The sequence below is a fragment of the Stomoxys calcitrans genome, chromosome 2, assembly GCF_963082655.1.
Source record: "Stomoxys calcitrans chromosome 2, idStoCalc2.1, whole genome shotgun sequence".
In the NCBI taxonomy this organism is placed as follows: domain Eukaryota; kingdom Metazoa; phylum Arthropoda; class Insecta; order Diptera; family Muscidae; genus Stomoxys; species Stomoxys calcitrans.
In genome coordinates this window covers 236,468,759-236,489,785 of record NC_081553.1, presented here as the reverse complement: position 1 = coordinate 236,489,785, position 21,027 = coordinate 236,468,759, and the positions used below count along the sequence as shown (strand labels likewise).

Here is a 21,027-nt window from a genome sequence, read left to right as displayed (position 1 = left end):
AAACAGAAGGTCAACTTTATGTTAAAGAGCTACTGTAACGGACTCCACGAAATATTTGTTCTCTCTGTTGATCCATCTTTGAGATTAGACGTTTCCGAACATTTGCGTTTGAGGGGTTATCCGCCCCTCCTTAACTTAGGTATTATAAATTTACCAACCTAGTTGCACCCTACACAACTATTGTGGTTCAGGTAATTAGAAATTATTGCATTTGTTTGAAGCACTCAGAATGGTATCGAAAGGTCGTATTTGCCTGACTTTAGTCGGTTTAAATTTTTTATATGTGTATGAGTCGACATATGGACTATAAATATATTCGGCTCATATTTTCTGTTATACTATCATTGTGGATGGAACTTTTCAAACTCTTTGGGTTTTAAATGGAGTGGGTGGGGTAAATTACTTACCTTCTGCTTTGATGATTTCACTCACACCATGAAAAAATCCTTTAAATTTTGGGTGAGCACTGCGTTGATCATTTATGAATTTTACTTTGATCGTTTCCATTGGGGTTACTGCTACCACCGCTTCGCAAATGCCAGCACCTAGACCGCTAAGCAATTTAGCACTGGTGTTCAGCTGGCCATTCTCACTCTTCATGTGATTTTTGAGACTCTCAAAGGCTCCAAATCTACGAACCATTTAGGAACAGGTACATTCATTCAGGCCTAATAATGTTCCATACAAACCAACCTCGCAGCAGATTTCGGTATACTGCCATATATTAGCACACTCAGGCCCCGATAGAGTCCCGGCAAACCTCTTTGGCTTACAGTCTGCTTGACACAGTCCACAATGCCTTTATACTTTTTGCGTTCACCTATCGAGTCGAGTCGAATGGATTGAATGGAAAGGATTACAGACACAGTGTTTGTATTTTCAAAGAGACTCTCTGCTCACTTGACCTTCTTACCTTTCTCATCCAACTGCAATTGGGTTTTCACATATTCGGTGGGGTAAGTGATACATATTTCTATGCCTCCGGTTATGCCGCCAGCTATGATGCCTTTTAGACCTCCTCCCCCCGATGCTGCTGCAGCAGCGCAGCCCTTTTCAGTCATCCAATACCTTTGGCCGAAGGGATTGGAAAATGTGTTGGCATGGTACGAGTACTTTGGTAGCATTCTATCAGCTGAAACTGAAAGATATTGAAAGAAGCATGGTTTTATTTTGTTCTTAACTGCAAACGCTTTAAAGTTGCAAAATGGTTTTTTTATTTCGGAAATTTCATTTTAAACTCCATAAGGCATGGAAATTAACATTTGTTTTGATAAACTCATTAACATTTATATTCGTTGTTAGCAAAGCACAGTGGTTTTATATAAATTTTTATTAAAAAAAAGTTTAAAAATTTGTGCTGGTTCTTTGTTACACCGATTTTGTATTATAATGACAGAAATGCAATTTATTGTGGCTTCTTGAGCTCGAGTCTCGAGTTGAAACTTTAATAAGCCAAAAAAAACAACGTCTCTTTGGTTGTGTTTCTGTCCCTTAACCATTATGCCACTATTGACCGTTTGGTTTATACACAACACTTGGCAGTTCGCATTAATGAATTCATTCATTATATAAGCTGCTCGCTTTTCCTTTAAACGGCTTTAATCCTCTGAAAGCAGCAAATAAAGCTTGTTTCTCTTCCATTGAAAAGGCCAATCACATATAAGACTTAAGAGTTGGGGTTTAAGTAAATCCCAAGGCGGTCTAATCAATTTATTTGTTATAAACTAATCACTTGTGTGATGCACCTTTAGCTTATCAGGTGTCCAAAAGTTCTTATGCGGGTTGTCTAGCAAAGACTGATAGATAACCTCTGGTGCACCTTCTAATTTTCTTAAATATCTTCGGTTTTTTATACCGTTTTCTTTTTTTTTAATAATTTTTCAATGAGAATCTAGCCGGTGATAAGCAAATGTAAACGTTTGTTCCGAAAACTTCAACAAAAAAAGGTCAATACCATGCAATGCGCATGCTTTGGAATAATCACCATCAATTTGTTGTCATCATACGTTCCCACACTTCCTTCTTGGCCAATGTGGAAGCTTTAGCTTCTAGACATACCCGAAACATGGCAATTTACATTAGTGTTGTTGTCTCAACGACAAAGTCTACCTGGTCTACCTGTTATCAGGTTACTTCCATCGGGGATTGCCCATGATTTGGTCATTTGTGGTGTTGATGCAAGCCAATTCGTCATCATGGTTTCGTTGTTTGTTCTTTTAACCCTTAACGAAAAATGGGCATAGAAATACCCTAAGAAAAGCAAACTGCGTTAAAAACTTCTTGCTTGAATTAGGTGAGAAGTATGCCAATGGGTAACAATTTTGCAATGATCATAAAGTCGAAAATTAATTGTTGCGAAATGAGATATCTGGAAACTGTCTTGATGTCTTGTAGTCTTCGAAGCCTTGTACATTTGAAAAGCGAATTGTGGCATTAGGCCAACTACAGGTAGGACTTTATGCCATGGGTTTTATAAAAACCAGCGCTTTGGTACTTAAACAGTATTTTTTAACCCTACACCACTACATTTGGTTGTAACACCCAGAAGGAGGAGAGATAGACCCATTGTAAGTATCCCGATCGACTCAGCATCACTTTCCGTCTGTCTGTCCATCTGTCCATGTCAATTTGTGCACAAACTACAGGTCCCATTTTTCATCCGATCGTCTTTAAATGTGGCATATGCATGTTTTTCGGTCTAGAGACGAAGTCTATTGAAATTGAAAAATGTCGGTTCAGATTTAGATATAGCTCCCATATATATCTTCTTCCGATTTGCAGTAATAATGCAATAAAGTGGTCATTTGTTAAAAGATTCTCTTATAAGTATGGTTGCCCAAAAAGTAATTGCGGATTTTTCATATAGTCGGCGTTGACAAATTTTTTCACAGCTTGTGACTCTGTAATTGCATTCTTCCTTCTGTTAGTTATCAGCTGTTAATTTTAGCTTGCTTTAGAAAAAAAGTGTAAAAAAGTATATTTGATTAAAGTTCATTCTAAGTTTTTACTTTCTTTTAAAAAATCCGCAATTACTTTTTGGGCAACCCAATATATCGCCCGATTTTCACTCCTAGAGCCATTGCAAGCTCATTTATTGACCAATCTTCCCAAAACTTTGTACAATGCTTACCTCGATGACTTCCACAATATTTATAAATATTGCTCGAAATCCGTGCAGATTTAGATATAGCTCTCATATATGTGTTCGTACGATTATGAGAAATATTGCGATAAAGTGCTCATTTGGTAACCGATTCTATCGAAATTTGGCAGAAAGTATTTTCTTATGACTCTTAATATTACCGATGAATTTTATAGAAATCGGTCCAGATTTAGATATAGCTATCATATATGTATATCGCCCGATTTTCACTCCTAGCGCCATTGCCATCGCATTTATCGATCAATCTTCCCAAAACTTTGTACAACGCTTTCCTCGACGACTACCATTATATCAGAGTAGTTTGCTCGAAATCTGTTGAGATTTAGGTATAGCTCCCATGTAAATGTTCGCCAGATAAGGGTAATTTGCAATAACGTTGTCATTTGTCAACCATATTTATTACAGTTTGAACATAATAGCTCGAATTGTTTAATAACCCATCTGAAAACATGCGCTGAGGTCCATCAAAATTGGTTCAGAATTAGTTATAGCTCCCACTTTGTACCTATAGAGTAGGTGTAGGGTATTTTAAAGTCGGCAGCGCTCGACTTTTGCCTTTCCTTACTAGTTTCAATTAAACTTTAGTATTTGAGCAAAGTTTAAGTTATAATTATTTCGGAACTTAATATTTTTTGGGCCACATTTCCATAAATCGTCTTTTGACTACTAATTTCCTATGTATAATAAGATTTTCGTGATATTTGTTACAAAGTTGTTGTTTTTATATAATATAATAGACGAACCGGGCCCGCCTGGCAGCGCCTTCTTTAACGATCTTTTATGTTTTATTTGAGCCCTATTTGGCAATGGTCGATATATTAGTCCTGTTTTGGTAGAGTTTTCGCCCTGAATGTGGATATAAAATGTGGATATCAAGTCCGCCTATGATGCTAAACGCGTGAATTCAAATCCTAGGGACAATATTGGAAAAATTTTAAGCGGTGGTTATCCCCTCCTTATGTTGGCGACAATTGTGAGGTATAACACCCAGAGAAAAGTTGATACCAAACGTGCTCATTTCAGTAAAGCACCATACGGCACAAAAACAATACCGGATGGTATGGATGAAACATAGTACAGTTTGAAAGCAGCAAATCAAGACCGAACTGGTATTGATTATAATACCAATCTGTTGTTGGTTTTAGCACCAGCTGTCCACAAAGCTGTCTTGATATTCAATGCCCTGGCGAAATCATGTCTGATGCCTGAAGCTAATAGTTTTTGGATGATTAATTTACGGTGTTTGAAACTTCGGATTTCCTCTTCCCCTTGATCCCCTTGATCCATAGATCTTTCCCCTTGATCCATAGGCTGAACTAAACATGTGGAAATCGGTAGATGAAATGTTACTGTCATTTTTAAAATTGTTTTTATACCCTCCACCATAGGGTTGGGGTATACTAATTTCGTCATTCTGATTGTAACTACTCGAAATATTCGTCTGAGACCCCATAAAGTATATATATTCTTGATCGTCTGGAAATTTTATGTCGATCTGGCCATGTCCGTCCGTCTGTCTGTCCGTCCGTCCGTCTGTCTGTCAAAAGCACGCTAACTTCCGAAGCAGTAAAGCTAGTCGCTTGAAATTTTGCACAAATACTTCTAATTAGTGTAGGTCGGTTGGTATTGTAAATGGGCCATATCGGTCTATGTTTTGATATAGCTGCCATATAAACCGATATTGGGTCTTGACTTCTTTAGCCTCTTGAGTGCGCAATTCTTATCCGACTGGGATGAAATTTTGCACGACGTGTTTTGTTATAATATCCATAAACTGTGTCAAGGAAAGTTCAAATCGATTTATAACCTGATATAGCTGTCATATAAACCGATCTTGGGTCTTGACTTCTTGAGCCTCTAGAGTGCGCAATTCTTATCCGATTGGAATGAAATTTTGCACGACGTGTTTTGTTATGATATTCAACAACTGTGCCAAATATGGTTGAAATCGGTTCATAACCTGATATAGCGGTCATATAAACCGATCTTGGGTCTTGACTTATTGAGCCTCTAGAGGGCGCTTATCTTATCCAATTTGAATGAATTTTGGCACGTAGTATTTTGATATGATATCCAACAACTGTGCCAGGTGTGGTTCAAATCGGTTCATAACCTGGTATAGCTGTCATATAAACAGATCTGGGGACTTGACTTCTTGAGCTTCTAGAGGGCGCAATTCCTATCCGATTTGGCTGAAATTTTGCAAGACGTTTTTTATTGTTACTTTCAACAACTATGTCAAATAAGGTACAAGTCGGTTCATAACCTGATATAGCTGCCATATAAACCGATCTGGGATCTTGATTTCTTGAGCCTCTAGAGGTCGCAATTATTATCCGATTTGCCTGAAATTTTGTACGACGGATTCTTTCATGACCATCAACATGACCACCATCGGGCTATGGACCGATTCAGACCATAACTGAATCGGTCCATAGCCCGATACAGCTCCCATATAAATCGATCTCTCTATTTTACTTCTTGAGCCCGCAATTCTTATTCGAATTGGCTGACATTTTACACAGGTCTCCAACATATAATTTAATTGTGGTCCAAACTGGACCCTATCTTGATATCGCTCTAATAGCAGAGCAAATCTTTTCTTATATCCTTTTTTTGCCTAAGAAGAGATGCCGGGAAAAGAACTCGACAAATGCGATCCATGGTGGAGGGTATATAAGATTCGGCCCGGCCGAACTTAGCATGCTTTTACTTGTTATATAATATACTAGACGAACCGGGCCCGCTCGGCAGCGCCTTCTTTAACGATCTTTTACGTTTTATTTGAGCCCTATTTGGCAGTGGTCGATATATTGGTGCTGTTTTGGTAGAGTTTTTGCCCTGAATGTGGATATCAAATGTGTATATCAAGTCCGACTATGATGCTAAACGCGTGAATTCAAATCCTAGCGACAATATTGGAAAAATTTTAAGCGGTGGTTATCCCCTCCTTATGTTGGCGACAATTGTGAGATATTACACCCAGAGAAAAATTTATAGCAAACGTGCTCATTTCAGTAAAGCACAATACGGTACAAAAACAATACCGGATGGTATGGATTAGTACCGTTTGGTAGTAGCCTTATTACCGAACTGTTGTTGGTTTTAGCACCACACCGTTATCGGTTTTAGTACCAAACCGTTATTGATTATTCCACCCCCTAATGAACCAAAAAAAAAAAAAACATTGAAAATAATAATTTTAATCTAATTTTATTTTGATTATTTATGCTAATAGTCACAGAAATAAATGTTACACCGCCACCATCCTCAATTCTTGAGCAATTTATTCCATATCCATTGATTCCCAGAAGTGGGTTTCATATGAATACATGAACACAGCATCGTTTTCCAAACAAGATACATACATTAAATATTAAATATAAATATAAATATAAATATAAATAAAAATATAAATATAAATATAAATATAAATATAAATATAAATATAAATATAAATATAAATATAAATATAAATATAAATATAAATATAAATATAAATATAAATATAAATATAAATATAAATATAAATATAAATATAAATATAAATATAAATATAAATATAAATATAAATATAAATATAAATATAAATATAAATATAAATATAAATATAAATGTAAATATAAATATAAATATAAATATAAATATAAATATAAATATAAATATAAATATAAATATAAATATAAATATAAATATAAATATAAATATAAATATAAATATAAATATAAATATAAATATAAATATAAATATAAATATAAATATAAATATAAATATAAATATAAATATAAATATAAATATAAATATAAATATAAATATAAATATAAATATAAATATAAATATAAATATAAATATAAATATAAATATAAATATAAATATAAATATAAATATAAATATAAATATAAATATAAATATAAATATAAATATAAATATAAATATAAATATAAATATAAATATAAATATAAATATAAATATAAATATAAATATTAAATCGGTTTGGTTTGCCTACATCATATTTTTCTGATAGCAATCCAAGGGAGATGGATATTTACTGTGATCTTTAATCAGTTCTTATTTTTCCTGAATTGAAAGTACTGTACATTTCCTTTTTTCTCTCTTGTTTTTGGAGCCATTTTTGATCAAACATCTTAATCGGTCAACTTTTAATACTTAACATTAATTCAAAATAAAAAGGGGAATCCCAGAATTTTAGATCAAAAAATCATGTGTGTGGTGCACAGATAATACAGGTAAGCACGTTTTATAGAGCGAGCATTATTAAAGCACAGATAATAGAAGTAAACCACGGTTAATAGAGGTCCACAGCACAGCATGACGATTAACAGGGGTAAAACACGTTTTATAGAGGCCCGGATAATCGAGGTTCAACTGTATTTCAAAATGCATCCTTTCTTTTACGCAATTATATGTTTGTTTGTTACCTCTGTTAATTGGAAATGGTATGTATTTTGAAAACTGGTCCCTTAAAGATTCTGCAAAACATACATGCTGGAGATAATGTCAAATGGGAGACACATGTCCACAAGGGAACAGGCACATACTAAGGGCACTATACATTTATTTTTCGCAAAGCAACTTTCACATTATTGAAGCGTTAAAAATCTTGCCCCTCAATGCACAGGAGTGAAACACTTGATTGTTGTCGTTGGCAAAAGAAAAGGGCCAATTTTGTGATGGCAAATATGGCGGAATGTGCAAAAATATGTTTGCATTGTTTCCTTTACCGTTGGGCAAAATTTGGCATATTAGGGTAGCCCTATGACTTATTTTAAAGATTATAACAAGTTAAAACGTGCCAACTTCGTTCGGGCCGATTCATGGCATCTCACCACCATGGATGCTGCTTAAATTTTACACAAATGAATTCACTTGAAGGGTACATGTGTACTTTATATACTAAATTTCAACCAAATTTGTCAAAATTTGAAGCTTCTAGGGGCGCTAGAATAATCGGGAGATCAGTTTATATGGAGCTACGTGAAATTATAGACCTATTTGTACCATACATAACACGGTATCAAAATACTATACCCAAAGTTTCAGCCAAATCGGATAAAAATAGGGGCTCAAGGTGCCGATTTAGGTCGTACTTGCCACGGTTGTTGCAGCTTCTCCGGGCTCAATTAGTCAAATCGAAGAACCATTTCATATTGGACCTACATCCAAATATCAACCGATTTGGCCCCATTTGTAATTTCCAACGACCTACATCATTAAGAAGTATGTGTACGAAATTTCGTTCCACCGCTCTCGTGATATTCACAGACGGACATTGCTATATCGGCTGAGAAAATTAAGACTATATATACTATGTTACTACATTTTGCGTTGGCTTACCAAAAAGTTAGTTAGTAAGGAAAAAAACCAAAAAGTCAAATAAAATGATCTTCGCCCCACCACGCAAAAAAAATTGAGAATACAAATTGGGCAGAGCCCGGCCAGGATTCGAACCTGAACACACAGAGTAACAGCAAGTGCCATTGCCGTTGTCTAGCGTTCGAAGTCATCCATACATTTTCCAAAAATGCGCGCATGACATGTGTATGTGTATCACTTTAAAAACCCATGCGTAGGAAGAGAAATGCTAGTGCGAAAGGTGTCAAACTTGTGCTTGTGTCGTGCTAACATCGTAGACACGTTTTGCGCAGTATATTCGATATAAGTACGACCTATCACAATGCATTGCCCATGAAGCCTTCACACACGAAAGGTGGCCTCAACAACCACAAATCAAATAGTACAATCCGCCATCTTGTCATCAAGCTGATCGGCGTTTTGCCAGCACACGCAAAGATTCTTTGTGTTCGTGTGTGTATACGTGTGCGTACATGAGCAGAGAATATGCGAGACAGACGATAACAACAAACAGAATGCAACCAAAAATCTGACATCTTAATACCGTCAAACCCGACCGGCTGTTAACAGCTGTTCGCGTGAGACCACCTTTTTAAATCCGCCTTGACACCTAATGTGATTGAAAAGTCTTCTAACCAAAGACGAAACGCGTTGCATAGTGGTTGGTGTTTTGGGATCTTTGGCTTTCCTTTTCCATTGCAAAAATCTCCGATCATTGAGTTAGTCTCAAAAGAGAAACAAACGAAAACAAAGGACATTTTTTTAGGGAAATGACATGTGTGATGATATTTACGTTACTAGTAAAGATGTAGATATGTAGAATTTTCAGCGCCACTGTGTATATTTTTGTTTGCCATGAAATTATCAACATAGCGATGTCTGGCCGTCCGTTTTAATGTGGTTTGATCTGGTGGTGACTCCAAATCATATTCTTCTATTGATAAAACTATTCGAGTCTTTTCCGTCTATTCAGAAAGAACCACCCTAATGTCCTCTTCCTTATGTAGTGTTTTCTTGTAGTGCGTGATTACATTGCTGTCCAAATGTGTTTTTGCTTTAATTGGCCTTAATATTATGTTGTCCACCGCCTGCCTGTTCGATATGGCAATCTTGACATTTTAGCAGGAAGAGATATTTTTTGGGCCACTTTTGAAAATTTTGCACAAAAAACGACGTATTTTGGACAACGGTTAAATATATTTGCTTCAAGGGTTTTTTTTTGGTGAACGTGTGTAACAGTTTAGTGAACATTAACTGCTTGCATACAATAAAGTGGGTTGTTTAGTTTTCAAATGAAATAAGGAATTAGTTTTGTTCGAAATAAAAGTATCTTAAAAGAAAGTAAAAAAAACAAAATACCGAAAAGGGGTTCAATGCTCACTGTTTTATCTTACACCACTGTGTTACAGGTTATAACATATCAGTGGGTGCATCTGTTTGTTAAGTTTGGCTGTGTCTTTGGAATTTTCTTCTTGAGTGGGCGGACATTTTTTTGTGTTGAACATTTTCCAATTCCTATCTAAAGCAAGACACTGATACTACCCGTGTTGTTATACTGTTCTGAGGCATGGGTACTTGTGAAAACAGATGAGGCAGTGCTTGGAGTATTTGAGAGAAAAATTCTTCATAATATATATGGACCAGTTTGTGTTAATGGAGAATATAGGCGTCGTATGAACCACGAGCTGTGTGACGCCGGTAGCATAGTTACACTCATTAAAATACAAAGGCTGCTTTAGCTAGGTCATGTTCATGAATGGGAAGACCAAAAGCCCGATGGAAAGATAAAGTGGTGGAAACTTGGTATCCGAGATTTTAGAATGAGCGCAGAAGATCGAGGCGCTTGGAACGCTATTCTGCATTCGGCTAGTGGAACAAATGTTCTGTCTTAAAGCAGCTTGTGGAGTTGTTGCGAAAAACGTTAACGTTAGCTAGGTATTAAGTTCGTTCACCGGTGAAAAGTTTTCACAAAACGTTGTTTCCCTTACTGTCGAAAAGCGTTGGTTACAATTAAAAGACATGTAGGCAACCCCATCATATGTTTTACTACCAGCATTTATTTTTGGTAAATTATGTTGTTTGCATAGTGTTATCATAATTCAATAAAACTGCAAGAGATTTATTTGCCAACCATTGTAATTTATTTAAAATACAATGAACGAAAACGCGACGAAAATTCGTTTTCTTATCATTACGGCCCAAGTTGAAAAACGTTTCGTGCACGCGAATTTGCTGCCCTATTTATTTCGGACATATTCTTTGACCCATTTCAATGTACCGGCACAACCATATGCACATAAATCCCTTTTTTGCAGCCTAATGCGATGGGCTGAACGAAGGCGGAAAAGTTGCATCCTTCTGATTATAGAGCGTGTATAAATTCCGGTAATGTACCTTCAATAAAAGAGCAAAAAAAAAAACGAACATAAAAGGCAATTGGCAAAGATGTCATTAAGTTGTTTCGGACATTCGTTTGGCGAATTAACAACTCTTCCTGAAATTATTGTTATTTTCTTCTTTAAGGAGCTCGTTAATTTTTTTAAGCGTAAACGCTGACTACACGCTTTCCAAATCGGTGTGGAATGCGGACCATAAAAACAGATTTTAACACTGCAATTTGGCAAGGAAGAGGATATTTCAAAATAATGCAGCATCACTAAATGTCTGGTTTTTGTTTATAAATCACTGTTTGCAACTTAAGAATACTTCAACAATTATTGTGAATTCTGACAGCTGGAATATTTATCCAATCTTCAATATAATCAAAGAAGAATCAGAAAACAGATCATAGGAATACTTCATAACACTTGAGCTAAAAAGTCGCAAGTCCAATAAAAAAATTCTTTTGAGTGCTGCTCTAATAAGACTGTGGAACAATTTCAAGAATATGATCTGGGATAAGTAGAGCAAAACACCAAAAGAGTTTTGAGGCCAAACTTTTTTAGGGCCCTTTTCATATAACATTCACAGAAGGTTATATTTCACCTTGTATTGGAGATATATTAGAGATGGGTGGACCTAGGGTGATCAATAAACCGGCATTTTCCTAAAACCAGGTATTACTATTTCAAAACTATTAACTATTCTAAAATTAGCTTTTTCAATATCCGGTTTGAGTTTTAGAGAGTGTTAAAAACACGTTAATTTTCTACGAATATAATTTTTTTTAAAATTCAGTTTCTGAGAAAATATTGATAATGCAGATAAAATTGTAAATTGCAATTTTTTTCTTGCAAATTTTGCCCATGAACATTCCACTAAGGAACAGGGGCAAAAATCTCACATATCAATGGGTGCAGTCCGAATCAAGTTTTAAGCTCAATGATAAGGGGCCTCCTTTTTATAGCCGAGTCCGAACGGCGTGCCGCAGTACGACACCTCTTTGGAGAGAAGTTTTATATGGCATAGTACCTCACAAATGTTGCCAGCATTAGGAAGGGAAAACCACCGCTGAACCTCCTAAATTTATGGTAAAATATTTTCTAAAGAAAAAGTTATGAAAATTTCTGAAAAGTCGAAATTTTGAACGACGTTATCTCTAAAGACAAAATTTGGCCTAATGTGATCTTAAGACAAAATTTTGATTAAATTAAATTTAAAACAAAAGATTCAAATCTTCGAGGGAAAATATAAAAAAAAAATTTTAACTGAAATCTTCTGAAATTTCATAATTTTTAAAACAAAGTTTCAACAAAGATTTTCCATAGACAAAATTTTTTAAAATTTTCTCCATAGACAAAAATTCTCTCTTTTTTAAAATCTTTGCTAAAAAAAAATCTAATTTTTTTAAACAAAATTTCAATAATTTTTTTTTTTAATTTTTTTATGCCTTACTTAATGGTTTCAGCTGCAGGTCAGTTAAAACAAAGTATTTTAGGGTGTTGTTTCAATTTATTTCCGATATTCGGACTTCGTTTTTCTAAATTTTCTCGCAGACAAAAAATTCGATAAAATTGTCTTTATAAACAAAATGAGGATGGAATTTCTCTTAAAAATAGAATTTCGATATGTAATTTTTCTAAGTCATTTCTCTTAAAGGTCATGCCCCCGGGAAATATTTTTAAATGATGAAATTTCAATGAAATTAAAGTGATAATCATAACAAAATTGGTTAAAAGTGAGCTTTTAGTCAGAAACCGGTTTTTTGGCAAGAAACCGATCTATCGAAGAAACGAAAAACTGCAATTTTCAAGAAACCTATTAGTATTAGGGTTATGAACTAAATCGGCTTTTTCCTAAAACCGGTTTTTAAACTATTCGAAAAATTTACATTTTTACAAACCCGGTTTGAGTTTTTGAGATTTAAAAAAAACCGGGTTAACCGGTTAAAAACAAATGCACAGTAGTGGTGTAGGGTATAATACACCGATTAGTATATTAAGCTATTAGTACATTCACCCCAAACAACCGAAGAACCGGTTTTCAAAAACCTAGCTGATCACCCTAGGTGGACCAATTTAAGTGAATTTTTTGTATACCCTTACAATAACCCAAAAATACAAATCAGATTTTTAAATATGGAGCCAAGTAACGAAACCCTTTAAAGCCACCGAAACGTAGGACTTGGACAAAACATTAACTGGGTAGTCTACATGTCCTCTTGAAGAGTTTTTGGAGGTGGGTGACCCTCTTGATATTTGGACCAAGTTTTTAGGTTCAGATTTGTACTCTAAACCCAAATACCCAATCACTATGCCAAATTTCAATAACATTGGCTAACAAATTCGCTTTTAATGGGTCCACAATTTCAATCTGAAGGTCGGTATATATAGCAGCTATATGTAAATTCAGTCCGATCGAGACCGAACTTTGTACAGTTGTCGGGGGCTGAATACAATTCGCTGTGTCAAATTCTAAGGAAATCAGGCAATTTATATGGTTTTTGTGGGCCTAAGCCCTTAAATCGGAAGTTCGCTATATATATCCAAATATAGTTCGATCAGGTCCGATAGTAATCGGTAGGGATGTCATGCGTCTAAATATAACTCAGTGTGCCAAATTTCCGAAACGGATAATAAATGTGGCTTTTTAAGACCTTAAATCGAAAATCGGTCTAAATGGGGACTATATTAAGATATAGACCGATATAGCTCATCTTCCAGGTTAACTTGCCTATGAACAAAAAAAAGAGAACAAGATCGGTTCAGGACTGGTTCGGACCTTGGATATTAAATGTCATAACGAAGTCAAAAAACAGGAGATAGGTTTATATTAGAGTAAACGATTTGGTCCATATACAACCTATCTTTAATGTATCTGTAAGACGTATTTGCGTGGTGAGTTTTATTCGTTGCACAGTAAGTATTCTTTCGACTGACATACGACAGATGGACGGACATCGCAAAAAGATTTAAAATGTCTCAAATGTCAATAAAACATGACATTTAAAGAGCTCCATGGACAAATTTGTTGATATTTTACCCTAGATATGATAGTGAAAAGTATAAAAACTCCCCAATTCCTTTGATATTAAAGCAATGGGTTTTCTTTTTTTGGGTGATGTTTTCATTAGCTTATGGGTGTCTTACATGTAATTAAAATATTGGCACTTTTTTTTGGAAGGGGAAAGCTTTTGGAATGTAAATTTGTCCACATGTAAAAAAAAAGAATTGCTGCTGACTTGCAAATTTACAGATGAACGTTGTTTAATATTAGTCGGCGATATTTCTTTTAAGTGAGAAATGCCACACAATGTGGCATGTTTACAAAATCATACGTAGGTTGCTACATTTATGCAAAAATAACAGCTGCTTTAATATCCACCACCATAGAGGGGGGGTATGCTAATCTTGTCAGTCCGTTTGTAACGCCTCGAAATATTGATCTGCTACCCCATAAAGCATACATATATTCTGGATCGTCTCGACATTCTGAGTCGATCTACCTATGTCCGTTTGTCCGTCCGTCTGTCGAAATCACTTAAGCGTTCGAACGCTTAAAGCTAGCCACTTGAAATTTTGCACAGATACTTCTTATTGATGTAGGTCGTTGGTGATTGCAAATGGGCCATATTGGTTCAGATTTGGTTATAGCCCCCATTTGAGCTGATGCCCCGAGTTGACTTCTTGAGCCCAAAGAAGCCTAAATTTTTTTCGATTTGTCTGAAATTTGCAACGTCCATGCCAAGTATGATCCGAGTCGGTCTATAAACCGATATAGCCCCCATATAAACCGATCCCCCAATATGAATTAGTGAGCCATTAGAAACGTCACAGACTTGAGTTGTGAATTCCAACATCCATGACAAGTATGATCCGAATCGGTTTATAAACAGAGATAGCCCCCATTAAACCGATCACCGGATTTGACTTCTTTAGACCTTGAAAGCCTCAATTTTCATCCGACTTGGATGCAAATTTTTTTATGGCAACTAATGATTTTGTTTGGAGGTGCATACCGCCTTTTAGGTGTACGTCCATAGTGGCATGAGCACATTCATCTTTAGTTGAGTAGATGTCATTAGCATTTTGCTTACAAACTATCTCAAAATATAAAGAGCACTCCTCATGTGCGAATATCTGTCATTGAATGTGTGAAACAATCGCGGCGACATAACATTCGATGGATGGAAAGTCGAATAGGAAAGACTCGGTCTCCTATGGCAGTGACTTCATGTGTTGCAAGCGTCGAAGATGGTTGCTGCATTCGATTGCATTGTCGAACTTGCAATTGCCAATAGATCTGCGGTGGTAGGGTCTTTCTCTGTTCCAGAGCAGTTAGGCAGCGGACAAGATTGATGGACTACGACTTGCATTGATGTGGAAATTAAGAGTTTTCAGTTTTCCAACTGAAATTTTTACGCCCCATAAAACATTTTCTATGTTCAGACAAGACAAAATGATGATCGGAGAAAAACACACACTCACACACACACACACACACTCATACAGACATACAAACATAAGGCATTAAAGCAAATCTAGATATCATTTAGGAGGGAAAAGTTCAAAATAATTATTACATAGGGGTAAGGCTGTCTCAATGACGAGGTTTGGTAAAGAGGAGTTTTGTTTTGGTTTGATTGGAAATTTATGATGCTTGCATTATGTTGTATCAAACAATCTATCCATCCAGCCAGCCATCCATCCATCCTCACCACTCGCGAATATACAAAGCACATGGGCAAAAACATCTGTAACTGCAGGTGAATGTGTGTGAGAGTGAACTTGTAAATGTGTTACAAGTTGCCAATATCAGCGAATGCAATCTCGCTTTTTCTGCGTACTTAAAGTCATAAAAAGGGAAAGTAAAACATGGGGGAAATGTCTATGTTAGACGTAATATCCCCAATATCATACGATTTAGCATGTACCTCAATGTGTTTGAGCACGACTTTATTAACGTAGGTGCCTTTGTGCTTTAAAATGCAAATATTGCAAATGAAAACTGCGGCAAACTGCGGTTCTAACAACTCACCGCCTGACGGACACAAAAACTGAAATAATAATTATTTCCAAACATTTTTGACGTCAGGTTATCAACGTTTGACGTCGGTTTATATGGCAGCTATATCAGGTTATCAACCGATTTAGACCATGCTTGACATAGTTGTTGGGAGCCATACCAAAACGATGTATCCAAAATTTCAACCAAATTGGATAAGAATTAGACCCCCTAGAAGCTCAAGAAGTCAAGACCCAAGATCGGTTTATATGGCAGCTATATCAGGTTATGAACCGATTTGAACCTCTAAAAGCTCAAGAAGTCTAATCAAAAGATCGGTTTATATGGCGGCTATATCAAGTTATAGACTGATTTAGACCATACTTAGCACAGTTGTTGAAAGTCATTCCTCTACATTATGTGCAAAATCGGATAATCAGCCAAATCGGATAAGAATTGCGCCCTCTAGAAGCTCAAGAAGTCAAGACCCAAGGTCGGTTTATATGGTAGTTATATCAGGTTATAAACCTATTTGAATCATATTGAAGAGGACATTAAGCCATTGCTATTTAGCTGAGGATTTTGAATCTGATGTGCAATATGTAGTCTTTGAAAGTCTCATAACCGCCCGATAACTGAGTTAGTAGCGAGCACAGATTAGGTGTTGATTTGTCCTTCTCTGGTCTTTTCCAGGATTTGGCGCAGTGTGAATATCTGGTCCAGGGTGGATTTACCAGGTCTAAAGTCGCATTGATAACGCCCAATTATCTCATTGACTTTAGGTTTTAATCTTTCATACAGTACTCTCAAGGGTATCTTGTATGCGATGGGTAGGAGGCTTATTCCTCTGTAGTTGGCACATTCCGTCCTGTCTCCTTTCGTGTGTACGGGACATCGTATGCTGAGGTTCCAATCATCGGGTATACGTTCTTCTAGCCAGATTACACAGATAAGCTGATGCATACGCCTTATCAGCGTATCGCCTCCGGTCTTAAATAGTTCAGCGGGTAACCCGTCGGCTCCTGCTGCCTTCTTGTTCTTTAGTCGGGTCACTGCTACTTGGACCTCATTCTGACTAGAAGATAAACATTCTATACCATCATCATTGATTGGTTCGAAGAGGATACCCTTCGCCGCCAACTTCGGACACTAGCAGTTGGGTTAAATGTTCTTTGCATATCCTCAGCATATTATCTGTGTCAGCTACCAGATTTCCTTCTTTGTCTCTGCAGCAGGATTTGCCTGCACCAAAGCCATCGGTTTGATGTTTAATTCTTTGGTAGAATTTACGGACTTCATTCTGACTCCTGTACATCTCAATTCGCTCACACTCACGTCTTTCCATTTCCTTTTTCTTTCTGCGGAATAGACGTTTCTCCTCTCTCCTTTTCTCCCGATACCGTTGCTACTGAGGAGTAAATTACATGTATCTAAAATTTCCATAAAAATTTAGAGCAGGGGAAGCAGAGCTGCCTTGAATCCGGTGGGGAGAGTAAAATACTGCCAGCGAAACACCATGCTCGTTCTCAATGCTGTGCAATTAATTTGCTATGCTAGCAACAATTTTGTGTCTATTCAGCAGTAAACACGTATTACAATTTTTTAGCAGATTTTCGGACATGCTAACCTCTGAGCCACGGTGGCCTCCATTACGTTACATTACATCCAGCTAAATCGGATAATAATTGCAGCTTCTAGAAGTTCAAGAAGTCAAGTCGAAGGATCACTTTATAGGAGCTATATCCAAATCTGAACTTCAACGACCTACATCAATAAGAAGTAGCTGTGAAAAATTTTGATCAGCTTAACGCGTTCGACCGGTACCGTGATTTTCACAGACCAACGGACGGGCAATTAGATGTTTAGCTTAATAATAAGGAATATATACTGCTGAAGAAGGCCCTTACCAAGAGCGAAACGTCCGCTAAGGTTGCGTTGTCTGTGTCCGATCCTCGTGTGTGTCTGGTAATTCAACACGACTGGAACTAGTCGTGCACTTGAATCGTGAGTTGTCGTGAGTCAAGTAATTCGTGAATTGAATTAAAATTTTTCGTGAGTAAGCGTGAGTGAATTCATGCTCACGACAATAATCACGACTCACGAGAAAATCACGAGACACTCACGAAACAAAATAAGTGGTTATGCAGGGCTGATACATTTTATACATCTATATACGTACGTTCAAGTGCTGTATGATTTGAGACGCATGGAAAAAAACCGTGACTCGTAAGCATCTCGTGAGTCGTGATTGTTCCGTGAGTCGAGAATTTCTCTGCAGTTGTGATTGTCTCGTGAGTCATGATTGTCTCGGGAGTCGTGAGTGTCTGTGAGTCGTGATTTTCTCATGAGTCATGCGCGAACGTGAGTCGACATAAAAAAGTCGTGCGTGAGCGTGCGAAAAAAATCACTTCGCGCACATCTCTAATTGGAACCACGAAAGGCCAGCGTAAAATAGCAACATTTTTGACTATCTATGTGGGGAAATTTATTATTTTAAACATAAATAAATTGTTGCCCTTTACCCAAAAGTTTGGCTCATATATGCCAGGTTTACGTGGATTTGGGCGCATCTTTTGGTTTTAGAAAATTGTCACATCGCAATTAGCTTCCATACGTCTGGGTGAGATTTTCGAGGTACACTTCAGTGAAATTTCACGCCACTTAGGGGCCGTTTATGAAAAGTGAGATGCGAGATGGGCTTTTACTGCAGTCATGCATACTCCTCTCCCTGTGTTGTAAGTCCTCTTCCAATTCAACAAATAAAACATCGAAAATTCCCAATAGCGCATCTGTTTAATGTTGTTGGCTTATTTTCTTCGACATTGACTAGAAGAGCTTCGTGTTATTTCCATTGTCCGTCGCCGTCCCTTATTGGCCAACAAGAGTAGTGAGCGCTCGGCGTTATTCATCATTGATGTTGTTTTTTGTTTATCTGAGCAAACATGACCCTATTGTGAAGAATGTGTTGAACATAAGCACACGCACACGCATCTAAGCAGACATTACCATAGGATGACTGCATCACCGCTCAGCTGCATTAAGCTGACCAGGGATGAACATTAGGGAGACGAGTTTTACAAGCCTCATAACTGAGTTAAAATGTCAACATAACTTCCGCCATGGACTAGCCTAGATGGAAATCCTATGATAGCATATTTAACTTTGGCTGTTTTGAGTAGGTTTACAATCTTTGAAAAATGTTGACCCTCCAGGCAATGATAGGAGTACACTTTAATCTAAGCATGCTGGTCTATTAGTCAGTCCCTCACAGCGTGTAAATGACAAAAACTATCTGCCTGAGATATTGCACTGGTAAACCTTTATTAAATTCAACTGAAAACTTTGAAATTATTTTGTAAACAATTGAGTCGAATCAAATTTAGGGCTACCCTAATACACATGTAATGGTATTCGCCTTAAGACTGACTGATAACTACAATGTTGTAAGCACCACATTTGTCACCGTCTTTTTGTGTTCCATTGGGGAAAATATGTTTTCTGAGGAACAACTCTCGGCGAGTGCGTGCTTACAATAACGGTTACCCAACGAAAGCAGCCCCAATGATGACTGCGCACAGACTCACTCAGTCATTTGACTTCAACCGAAATGCGCACGTGCGCTTTTGTATTTTTTTTATTGTTTGTTGGTTTTGGGGTTTTTTTTTGCACGCATTCTGTACCAGAACAAAAAGCTTTCCCTTTCAATGTTTAATAACACTTAACACATGAACACAAACAATCGACAGCCCGACAAATAAAAAAAACAAGGCTGTTGTCTTATAAAGAGGCAAATGAATTTTTTTTGGTTTTTGTTTAAGATACATATGCACCAAGTACGTTAATTTTGAACATCGCATACAAATTTAATTTGGTCAAGGTATTCACAATGTCACTTTTGGGGATTTTTCACAAAAAAGTACGGTGAAGTTTTATTTTCATAGAGACATATTTACCATACTGAAGGAAAATTATTATTTAAATTAGCAAAAATGTTTGCTAAAACAGCAATATTTGTCTGCTGAAAATGGGAAAGCAGATATTACTGCTATTTCAGCAAACATGGGTCTGCTATTTTGCCAACAACATTTTCGACTGTTGTTTCAACTAACAAAATCTGCTGTTTTAATTATAAAAATTTGCTAAAATATTGAAGACATATTATTGCTGAACTGAAAAAACAATTTTTGCTATGGTTTTCTTTTATGCTTTTATTTGTGTTTGCCGATCAAGTGTTTCGATTATTTTCGGTTTTTCGATTAAAATCTCTTTCATTTTATGGTGATCATTTTATTTTAGTTTACTCTCCTTCCAACAATCCCATCATAAATTAAGAAGCAGTAATTCTCAGCAAACCGTAGGGAGGTTTTCCTCCGTAGCGCAGAGGGTAGCATGTCCGCCTATGACGCTGAACGCTTGGGTTCTTTTTCTGGCAGGAACATCAGAAAAATTTTCAGAGGGGGTTATCCCCTCCTAATGCTAGCGACATTTGTGAGGTTCTTTGCCATATAAAAACCTCTCCCCAAAGAGGTGTCGCTATGCGGCACGCTATTCGGACTCGGCTAAAAAAAGGAGGTCCCTTATCATTGAGCTTAAAATTGAATCGGACAGTACTCATTGATTTTAGGAGAAGTTTGCCCCAGTTCCTTAATGGAATGTTCGTGGGCAAACTTGCAGTTTTTAGCAAACAGATTTTTCAACAGACACACCGCTGTTGCAAACATTTCACTATAACAGCAGAAATACTGCTGTAAAAGCAATAAAATTAACTACTAGCAGCCAGCAGACAGCGTTTGCTACATCAGCAGGCTTTTTTCTATGAGTGCAGATTGGACCTATTAAAATATTATCGCCAAGATATAATGATTGTTTTAATTTTATAAAAGAACAATTAATTTGACTTTAGTGCGTAAAAGAGTGTTTTTATAGTTCAATATTATATGAAATTCAAGGATGATATTTATGACACAAAACTTTATAAAGTATTTTGTTTGGTGAAAGACCATGAGCGTGAGTTGGTAATGGAGGTCACCGTGGCGCAGAGGTTAGCATGTCTGCCTATGACGCCGAAAGCCTGTGTTCAAATCAACAACGCATTTTTAGCGGTGGTT

General features: G+C 36.6%; 1 protein-coding gene across 5 annotated transcripts in view; it reads right to left on the bottom strand.

Moving 5' to 3' along the window:
* The window catches only part of LOC106081570 (tricarboxylate transport protein, mitochondrial), a 124,350-nt gene that overhangs the window by 3,145 nt on the left and 100,178 nt on the right, over positions 1–21,027 (bottom strand). For 3 of the 5 annotated variants that reach the window (XM_013243601.2, XM_013243605.2, XM_059362397.1), the window contains 3 exons: positions 914–1,138; positions 694–820; positions 408–631 (listed from right to left, as the gene is read on the bottom strand). In XM_013243601.2, the coding sequence (XP_013099055.1) occupies positions 408–631; positions 694–820; positions 914–1,138 (576 nt within the window). Of the gene's footprint in view, positions 1–407; positions 632–693; positions 821–913; positions 1,139–1,745; positions 1,929–21,027 lie in introns of those variants that run through there. The other 2 variants (XM_013243603.2, XM_013243604.2) reach the window with 2 other exon arrangements.